Below are 10,606 nucleotides of genomic sequence, written 5' to 3'. Positions count from 1 at the left end.
TTATTGCAGGCTTGTGTGCTTTGGGCCAGTGATTTTTTTTAAAGAACTAAATGCGAGATAACCATGTCTGATTCTGGCACACATCAACAAAATCACGAGCAACCCAGTGGCTGCTTTCCTATTCTACAACAAAACTGCCAACTGTTTTTTTCCCCATGAAGGGCCACTATGCCACTTATGAACAGCTGACTAGGTGGAGATTCACTCACAAGGGTGGCCTGGTCACTGCTCATAGCATCCAGATCATTCTGCATTCTTGTTGTGCAGAAAGAATAGAACAGTTTGAGTCACCCACCTATTATAAAACCTGAAGATCTTTACAAGGGGTGACAGTGGCTAACCAGGTCTTTAAAGTGCTCATCTCAGATTTCAAATAGAACTCAGCGCTCCCATTGCAAAAACTGATTTAAGAACTTCAAATAGTTTAGAAGATTTTGAATTGCATATATATTCTTCAGAAAGTCAAAACTTAAAACCCTACAAATTGCGAAAACCAGTCTTTCTTAATTTGCATCTTCAACATGACAATTAATTGATTATTGAGCCAAAAAGGCTTGCATAACCTACTAATTATCACCTACCCTTCCTTCCCTCAAACATCCCATCGCTCTTCATACACAATGAATTACTGTGTAGTGGAATGATTTCCTGGCCTGACATGGTCCCAAAAAAAGCAAGTGGATGCTTGGCTGGTTAACATGGGAGAACAGGTGCTGTCTGAAGCACACTAGGATATTTACCATTCATCTGCATCACAAAGACACATTTAATATCTCAAAGGGCAGCATGTGACATGGAGGTACTGCAATAACTAGTATTCATATAGTAATCTTGGCTGATATTTCATTGCATGTTCACTTAAACCATAGATTTACATAGAATTTTACAGTGCAGGAGGCCATTCGGCCCATCGAGTCTGCACCGGCTCTTGGAAAGAGCACCCGACCCAAGGTCAACACCTCCACCCTATCCCCATAACCCAGTAACCCCACCTAATCTGCATAACCCAGTAACCCCACCCAACACTAAGGGCAATTTAGCATAGCCAATCCACCTAATCTTTGGACTGTGGGAGGAAACTGGAGCATCCGGAGGAAACCCATGCACACACGGGGAGAATGTACAGACTCCGCACAGACAGTGACCCAAGCCGGGAATCGAACCTGGGACCCTGGAGCTGTGAAGCAATTGTGCTATCCACAATGCTACTGTGCTGCCATGGTCTCTAACGCCAAAGGCGAGTTAAAACACAAGGCGAGGCGAGACCTTTTGGGTCACTTTTAATATCCTTTTGGATCACCTTTAATATCCTAAGCTCAAAAGATGTTAGAGAGGTCTTTATTTTTAAGAAAAACAACAGATTAAACAATTTCTATCACTGAAGGATTATTTGGCATGGGATACCTTATACTCAGTTGTGGAACAAATCGTTAACTGACTCAACTCTATGGAATGCACAAATCTAATGCTGTCTCCATATTGCCGGAAGGTGTGGCACATCACTTACAGTCCTACATAAGATACAGAAAGAGAATCTAACAGGACATTCTCCTTTCACCTTCAGGCTACCTCTACAAAACTCAATGTCTCCGACATATTACTTCCCAGGACCGTAAAACTATGCAACACCCAACTCTCCTTAAATCTTCATTTCCTTTTACAATTTAAAGACCTTTAAGAATTCACCAAGCACCATTTTTCAGTTACTTCTCTCATTCAACACATTGTTTGCTTTAGGAGCCTTCACAAAAACTGAGTGCATACGCCAACAAATATTCCACAAGCCCAATCTTTAAAATATATAATTATGGTTTGCATAAAGCATCGAGATGAAAATAGTGAGGGGAAAGAGAAGGGATGATGTCTCGCTCTTTGGTAGACAGAATGCTGACACTACTCATGAATTACTACTTATGGATACTGGATGAATTTAGATTGGACTTCAGCATTCATAGTATCATCAGAATCCCTGCATTGCAGGAGGCCATTCGGCCAGTCTGCACCGACCCTCTGAAAAGTGTACCCTACCTAGCCCCAATCCCCCACCTTATCCCTGCAACCCCACCTCTGGGCAATTTAGCATGGCCAATCCACCTTGCTGTCACATCTTTGGACTGTAGGAGGAAACTGGAGCACCCAGAGGAAACCCACACAGACAAAGGGAGAATGAGCAAACTCCACAGTCAGCTGAGGTCAGAATTGAACCCAGGTCCCTGGTGTCGTGATGCAGCAGTGCTAACCACTATGCCACCACATTGTCGTCATTTTGAAATTTAGGAGATGGGGTTGCTCTCCCTCCCCACATGCAGTATGATCTAGTGTTCAGTAATGCTTCTTTGGAGTTAATTACGAGGAACTCAAACACAAATGTACAAAGTTTCAATCAATCAGCATTAGTCTAAATATGCAGCCAGTGTGATCCAAGTTTTAATAGTCCAAAGGGATAATTCCACAAGAACAAGATCAGAGACAGGGGGAAAAAAGCTGTTGTCAGGACAAGACCAATATACTTAGCGATGTTCTATCAAGTAGGATCAATGTGGTGCCATTTGTTTCGTATTACAAAGGAGCCTTGTACTATTTAGACTACACAGTTTGTGTTCATATTATGTAGATTACAGAAAAGGTTTGATTACTTCCATTTTGCCTCGCTTGCACACATCATGAAGTGCATTAAACACTGCAACACTAATAATCTGTCGAATGTCACAAAAGTAGGGGAATAAGTTTTGTAATGCTAAATATACTAATGAAGGAAGCAATAGGAGTATATGGACGGCAGCAAGTACAATGAACTCAAATTTCTTTTATTTTAATACAAAAATGCACTTTTCCACATGTGCACTGGTTTGCCAACTCTTTGGTACAGTACACTTTGATATTTGGAACCTCAATTTAATAAACCATATTTCTTAAACTTAACGTGATTACCCAAACCAATGATTTTCATAAGTAGTTTGGATAAACAGAAGCATACTGTACAACCTGTGCAATAGCAAGGCTCAGTTTTACATTTTGTGACTGAAATATACTGTCAATACCAAACTAAATTTCCTTATAAATTAACGGAGGAGATCGGTGTACCAGTTTTATATCACTTGAACAATGGATTGGCAGAAGGATGAAGAGAATATATTTCACCTCGATTAAAATTAAGAAATCATAACATTTCATTTAAAATTTACCCAATGATGAATGGATGAGGCAAACAAAAGGGCTTTTCCCATCAGGTTTAATAGTCACACACAAAATGTAAAGCATTCTCTTGTTTTATTCGGAATTTCCCTACTTCCCTCTTTACAAGAACCTTTGATGAAACTTTTGACAAAGGCAGCAGTGAAATTTCAGAAACATTTTCAGTTCTCCTAGGCCAAATGACCATAATCACAGTGTAACAATACATGATCTGCTGTCATCTTTGGCTGGGGTTAGGCTAACAGGTTACTGACTAGCCAAAGCCTAGGTGGTTACGGTCAAAGCCACTACAGCCTGTGGTTTGGACTTTCAGCTACAAGCCAAATACAGGAATGTTTACCACCACTGAACCTCCAGGTGTGTGACAGCATTAACTTCCATAAATTTTATAGACAAATGAAAAAATTAATCTACAAAACCTGGACCTAGTTATATTATTACACACAATACACACATTTTAATATACTCTACACAAAACCAAAGTTCTTTGTCTTAATGGCTAGTAACAGTTTTTGTTTGAGAATCTGTTTGGAGGAATAAAGTGGGACGTATAGACGCGAAATACAAGTGTTTGCAGTTGGAAGGTGCTGATCATCGGGTGGCCTAATGGTGATTGATGGCATTGGCTGGAAACCTTCCTCACTGGCAGGCAACGAAGGGCTTGATGTCCAGAAGTAAACCTAAAATATAGAAAGAAAACAATTCACATCCATCAGCCAATTTAGGTCAAAACAATTCATTCCTCAGCAACTTGTTTTACAACCATTAAGTGCACTTTTTCCTGGTTACAACCTATATCACCAAACTTTCTACACCCAATTAAAACAAAAACACTCAAGAGTCATACCAGATCTTGTCTTTCTGTCATGCTCATCTTCTCCACAATAGACCAGAACCACCGCTTGAATTGTAACAATTTCTCAGCGTTTTCCCCTATTGCAACAAAGCAAGTGTTAAAATGTTACATTTGTGTGCAAGGGACTACCCTGAAATCTTAAACCCGTGTCTGAATTGCTTAGATTGCCTCTACTAAACAGACTCAACTCAAGACATAAGTGAGAAAGGATGCGATATTCTGCCTCCTCTGTGGAGGCAGGGGGCAGTATCAATTACTGAAGGCAAAAAACAGTATCTAAAAGTGAAGGGGCGACAATATTGACACAAACTGAAGCATCCAATTGAGGAAGGCAGTTACACAGACTTGTGTCTACAAGTAAGCTCACTTTCAAGGGTGTTCGATGCCTTCCCATCAGGAAGAAAAAAATTCCAGTCACTCCTCATGCAGTAACCCTTCCCAGCACCTAAAATATCTATAGAATTTCAGATATATATGAAGAAACAGAACTGAGTAAATTCAAAGTATCCTTGGTTTTTTAAATTAATTTACTTTTTTCATGGGATGGTAATGCTAGCATTTGTTATCCATCCCAAATTGTCCTTGAATTAAAGTGGTATGCTTGGCCACCTCAGAGGGCATTTAAGAGCAACATTTCTGTAGATCTGGAGTAACATCTAGGCCAGAGCATGCAAGGATGCCAGGTTTCCTTCCCCAACAGGCCAATAGTGAACCAGATGGGTTTTCTCCAGTAACTGATGATCGTTTCAGTCACCAATTCTAAAATTGTATTAATTGAATTCAAATTCCGCTAGCTGTCTTAGTAGGATTTGAACCCTCGCCTCCAGAGCATTAGCCTGGCCTCTGGATTACGGGTTCAGTGACATCACCACTATGCCACCATCTCCCATATTGCATTTTTGGTTCCGTAATGATTACACATTCATCGAAAGACGTGCCTGTTAGGTGAATTGGACATTCTGAATTCGTTCTCAGTGTAACACGAACAGGCGCCAGCCAAGAGTGTGGCGACTAGAGGGTTTTCACAGTAACTTCATTGCAGTGTTAGTGTAAGCTTACTTGTGACACCAAGAGATTATTATATACGTTTCCCATACTTAAACCCAAGTAGACAGTTGTCCCATACCAGATTCATCATTGAAAGACGTGTAACTAATCAACATTTGAACATTCACTTCTCCGCATCCATTGACCAAGAGCCTAAAATCTTCTGCTGTTAGATCTTCTAGTGAATTTTTAGGAAGTACATCCAGCAGTCCTTTCCGCATAGCCTGTAATTCGACAAAACATGAATATTACAGACAGCAATATGTATTAAGTAATGGTGATCAAATAGCAGCATTTTAAAAGGAGTTTAGAATTTAAACCAGAAACAGATGATCTTGGGGAGGTTGGGACAGGGCCTGAGCTTAACATCTCATTCAAAAAAATGCAATACTTACTCAGTTGGATGCGTCAGCCTCGGCTACTGGTGAGGGTATTATAATGATATTGGGAGAAGTTCACATAGGTAACTTACATTTCAATTCTAGAAATATAACCTGAATCACTGTGGTACAATTATTCGCCATGCTCTGACTCCATTTTACCTGAAAGTAAATCTTGAATCCCTGTGTGCAATGCCATGAGGGGTCTCCCGGTATATTAGACATATTGCAAGCATGCAAATCTTGTCCAATTCCCATGGTCATATGTTTTGGTTATTTTTGTGTTACACCAATGAACACCAAGGGACTTCCGGTTGCGGCTATGCGGAGCTAAGCCGCACGATTCGGCAGCTCCCGCGAAGACGGACTTTCTGGCTCGATAAAAGAGCCCCAACGGAACTTTTCACATAGCCAACCCGTGGGGAAGAGAGGAGAGAGGTCCCCCACTAACCTGTATGGACCGGACCCGCAGCGAAACAGCCAAACAAACGGCACTGGAGCAGCGAGAGAAGAGGGGGAAAACAAACAAAATGGCAGCAGCCAGGGACAAAGAGAGAGATGCAAGAATTCATCAAGCACTGCTTCGAGGAGCTGCGCAAGGAGATGGTGGCGCCTATGCTGGCAATAATTGATGGTAGCCATGATGTGGAGATGCCGGCGTTGGACTGGGGTGAGCACAGTACGAAGTCTTACAACACCAGGTTAAAGTCCAACAGGTTTGTTTCGATGTCACTAGCTTTCGGAGCGCTGCTCCTTCCTCAGGTGATGGGCTTGGGGCAACCTAGAAAGCCCACGAGGTGAAGATCCAGGAGAAAGTGAGTGAGAATGAGGACGAGCTCTTGGGCCTGGCGGTGAGAGTGGAGCGGCACGAGGCGCTACATAAGACGTGGGCGGGAAGACTCGAAGACCTGGAGAACAGGTCGAGGAGAAACAATCTGAGGATCCTGGGTCTCCCAGAAGGAGTGGAGGGGGCCGACACCGCGGCATATGCGGGCACAATGATCGGGGCGCTGATGGGCGCGGAGGTCCCCCCAGGGTTGCTGGAGCTGGAAAGGGCGCACCGGGTGCTGGCGAGGAAGCCCAAGGCAAACGAGCCGCCAAGGGCGATGGTGGTGAGATTTCACCGGTTCACAGAGAGAGGGTCCTGAAATGGGCCAAGAAGGAGCGGAGCAGCAAGTGGGACAATGCAGAGATCCGAATAAACCCGGACTGGAGCACGGAGGTTGCAAAGCAGAGAGCGGGTTTCAACTGGGCCAAAGCAGTGCTGCATCGAAAAGGAGTGAAATTTGGAATGTTGCAGCCAGCGCGACTGTGGGTTACACATAATGGCCAACACCACTACTTCGAAACGCCCGAAGAGGCGTGGACCTTTATACTAACTGAAAAGTTGGATTCTAATTGAGGGTTTGTGAGGGTGGGGGGTATTTGAGGGTTGAAGTATGATGGCGGTTGTATATAGGGGGGCAAGCACGCGCAGGGAATGTTATATGGGCTGGGGACGAGAGACAAGGCCGCAAAAGAAGCTGCGTCAGGGGTGCCGGGGCAGGCTCTGGAAAGCGCGGGGTTTTTCTCCCGCACGCGGGAAGAAAGGTGGGAGGGGGAACATAGGAACGTCTACTGATGGGGAGATTCCCACACGGGGGGGGGGTCAAAGGGATGGCGGGGGAAGCCGGGGTCAGCAGGCGTCAGCTGACTTACGGGAGTGATATGGGGGGGGGGGGGGGAGAGAGAGCAAAAAAGCTAGACAGGGATCTAGCGGGGGGGGGGGGGGGGGAAAGAGAGAGAGAGAGAGAGAGAGATAGGGAAGGGGGGGGGGGAGAGAGAACAGGGTTGCTGCTGCACTGGCCGAAAGGGAATGGGACACAGAAGAGGTGGCCGGGACGGAGGTCCCCCGGTTGGGGGCCTGGAGGGTGAGGGAGACGCGGACACTGGACTGGCCCAGAAAAGGAGATGGCTAGTCGGCGGGGCGGGGGGTATTTCACTCGGGACTGGACGCGAAAAATAGGGAGGGGTGGCAATTCTGGTGGGAAAACATGTGTCATTTGAGGCCAAGACTATCATAGCAGACAATGGAGGGAGATACGTGATGGTGAGTGGCAGGTTGCAAGGGACGTGGGTGGTGTTGGTAAATGTATACGCCCCGAACTGGGATGATGCTGGATTCATGAAGCGCATGTTGGGGTGCATCCTGGACCTGGAGGTGGGAGGACTGATGATGGGAGGGGACTTTAATACAGTGCTGGATCCAGCACTAGACCGCTCCAGATCAAGGACGGGAAAGAAGCCGGCCACGGCCAGGGTGCTCAGGGGGTTTATGGACCAGATGGGGAGAGTGAACCCATGGAGATTTGCAAGACCGCAGGCCAGGGAATTTTCTTTCTTCTCCCACGTGCACAAGGCCTACTCCCAGATAGACTTCTTAGTGCTGGGCAGGGCGCTCATCCAGAGGGTGGAGGGGGCGGAGTATTCAGCCATTGCCGTTTCAGACCATGCCCCGCACTGGGTGGAAGTGGGGCTGGGAGAGGAGAGGGACCAACGCCCGCTGTGGCGGTAGGATGTGGGACTGCTGGCAGATGAGGTGGTGTGTGGGAAGGTAAGGGGGTGTATTGAAAGGTACTTGGAGGCCAACGACAACGGGGAGGTGCGAGTGGGGGTGGTATGGGAGGCGTTGATCAGGGGAGAGCTAATCTCCATCAGGGCTCATAGGGAGAAGACAGAGGGCAGGGAAAGGGATAGGTTAGTGGGGGAGATTTTGCGAGTGGACAGGAGATACGCAGAGGCCCCGGAGGAAAGATTACTTGGGGAAAGGCGACGGCTCCAGACGAAGTTTGACCTGTTGACCACGGGGAAGGCGGAGGCACAGTGGAGGAAGGCGCAGGGGGCGACCTACGAGTACGGGGAAACGGCCAGTCGGATGCTGGCACACCAGCTCCGTAAGAGGGCAGCAGCGAGGGAAATAGGGGGAGTCAAAGATGGTGGGGGAGCCATGGCCCAGAGTGCAACGGAAATAAACAAGGTATTCAAGGCCTTCTATGAAGAGCTGTACAGATCCCAGCCCCCCAGGGGGGGGGGGGGGGGGGGAAGAAGAGGGGATGAGAAGATTCCTGGACCAACTGCGGTTCCCCAGGGTGGAGGAGCAGGAGGTGGCTGGTTTGGGGGCACCAATTGGGTTGGAGGAGCGGAGTAAGGGTTTGGGGAGCATGCAGGCGGGGAAGGCCCCGGGGCCGGACGGGTCCCCGGTGGAGTTCTATAGAAAGTATGCGGACCTGTTGGCCCCGCTACGAGTGAGGACCTTTAACGAGGCAAGAGAGGAGGGGACCCTGCCCCCGACAATGTCGGAGGCGACAATTTCCTTGATTCTGAAGCGAGACAGGGACCCACTGCAATGTGGATCGTACAGGCCGATTTCGCTCCTTAATGTGGACGCTAAGCTATTAGCAAAAGTGCTGGCCACGAGGATTGAGGACTGTGTCCCGGGGGTGATACATGAGGACCAGACGGGATTTGTAAAGGGCAGGCAATTAAATACGAATGTGAGGCGGCTCTTAAACGTGATAATGATGCCATCGGAGGAGGGAGAGGTGGAGATAGTGGCAGCCATGGACGCGGAAAAGGCCTTTGACCGAGTAGAGTGTGAACACCTCTGGGAGGTGTTGTGTAGTTTTGGGTTCGGGGGAGGGTTTATTAGCTGGGTTAAGCTCCTTTACAGCGCCCCGGTGGCAAGTGTGGTGACGAACCGGCGGAGGTCGGAGTACTTTCGGCTGTACCGAGGAACGAGGCAGGGGTGCCCTCTGTCCCCCCTGTTGTTTGCATTGGCGCTCAAACCCTTGGCCATATCACTGAGAGAGTCTAATAAATGGAGGAGGGTGGTCTGCGGGGGAGAAGAGCATCGGGTGTCGCTATACGCGGACGACCTGCTGCTGTACGTGGCGGACCCAATGGAGAGGATGGTGGAGGTCATGCAGACTTTGAGGGAGTTCTCGGGCTATAAGCTCAATGTAGGGAAGAGCGAGCTTTTTGTACTACAGGCAGGGGACCAAGCAAGAGGGATAGGGGACCTACCGCTGAGGAGGGCAGAGGGGAGTTTTCGGTATCTAGGGATCCAGATAGCCATGAGCTGGGGGGCCCTACACAAACTGAATCTGACGAGGTTGGTGGACCAAATGGAGGTGGACTTCAAAAGATGGGACATGTTGCCGCTCTCGTTGGCGGGTAGAGTGCAGTCGGTAAAAATGGTGGTCCTTCCGAGGTTTTTGTTTGTGTTCCAGTGCCTCCCCATCGTGATTACCATGGGCTTTTTCAAGAGAGTAGGTAGGAGTATTATGGGGTTTGTGTGGGCGAACAAGACCCCGAGGGTAAGGAGAGGGTTCCTGGAATGCAGTAGGGACCGAGGAGGGCTGGCGCTGCCAAACCTAGGGAGCTACTACTGGGCAGCAAACGTGGCGATGATCCGTAAGTGGGTTATGGAGGGAGAGGGGGCGGCATGGAAGAGGATGGAGATGGCGTCCTGCAAAGGAACGAGCTTGGGAGCGCTGGTGACGGCACCGCTGCCGACCTCGCCATCAAAGTACACCACGGGCCCGGTGGTGGCGGCAACGTTAAGGATCTGGGGCCAGTGGAGATGGCATAGGGGTGCAGTGGGAGCTTCGGTGTGGTCCCCAATCAGGGGTAACCACCGGTTTGTCCCGGGGAAGATGGGTTCCAGGGCTGGCACCGGGCGGGGATTAGAAGAATGGGGGACCTGTTCATCGACGGGATATTTGCGAGCCTAGGGGCACTGGAGGAGAAGTTTGAGCTACCCCCGGGAAATGCATTCAGATATATGGTGAGGGCTTTTGTGAGGCGACAGGTCAGGGAATTCCCGCTGCTCCCGGTACAAGAAATTCAAGACAGGGTGATCTCGGGTGTATGGGTCGGGGAGGGCAAGGTTTTGGCAATACACCAAGAGATGAAAGAAGAGGGGGAAGCGCTAGCAGAAGAGTTGAAGGGTAAATGGGAGGAGTAGCTGGGAGAGGAGATCGAGGAAGGTTTGTGGGCTGACGCCCTGGGTAGGGTTAATTCCTCCTCCTCATGTGCCAGGCTCAGCCTGATACAATTGAAGGTGGTTCACAGAGCGCACCTGACGGGG

General features: G+C 48.1%; 1 protein-coding gene across 8 annotated transcripts in view; it reads right to left on the bottom strand.

Moving 5' to 3' along the window:
* Positions 1-2,786: 2,786 nt before the first annotated feature.
* Positions 2,787-10,606, bottom strand: part of ubr5 (ubiquitin protein ligase E3 component n-recognin 5) — a 184,708-nt gene continuing 176,888 nt past the window's right edge. For all 8 annotated transcript variants that reach the window (XM_072467077.1, XM_072467078.1, XM_072467079.1 and 5 more), the window contains 3 exons: positions 5,178-5,322; positions 4,043-4,128; positions 2,787-3,875 (listed from right to left, as the gene is read on the bottom strand). In XM_072467077.1, coding sequence (XP_072323178.1) covers positions 3,663-3,875; positions 4,043-4,128; positions 5,178-5,322 — 444 coding nt within the window. In that variant the 3' untranslated portion in view covers positions 2,787-3,662. The remainder of the gene's footprint in view (positions 3,876-4,042; positions 4,129-5,177; positions 5,323-10,606) is intronic.

This window comes from Scyliorhinus torazame, chromosome 11, assembly GCF_047496885.1.
Source record: "Scyliorhinus torazame isolate Kashiwa2021f chromosome 11, sScyTor2.1, whole genome shotgun sequence".
Lineage (NCBI taxonomy): Eukaryota > Metazoa > Chordata > Chondrichthyes > Carcharhiniformes > Scyliorhinidae > Scyliorhinus > Scyliorhinus torazame.
Note: the sequence above shows the minus strand (reverse complement) of the source record. Positions and strands in the feature narration are given on the sequence as shown.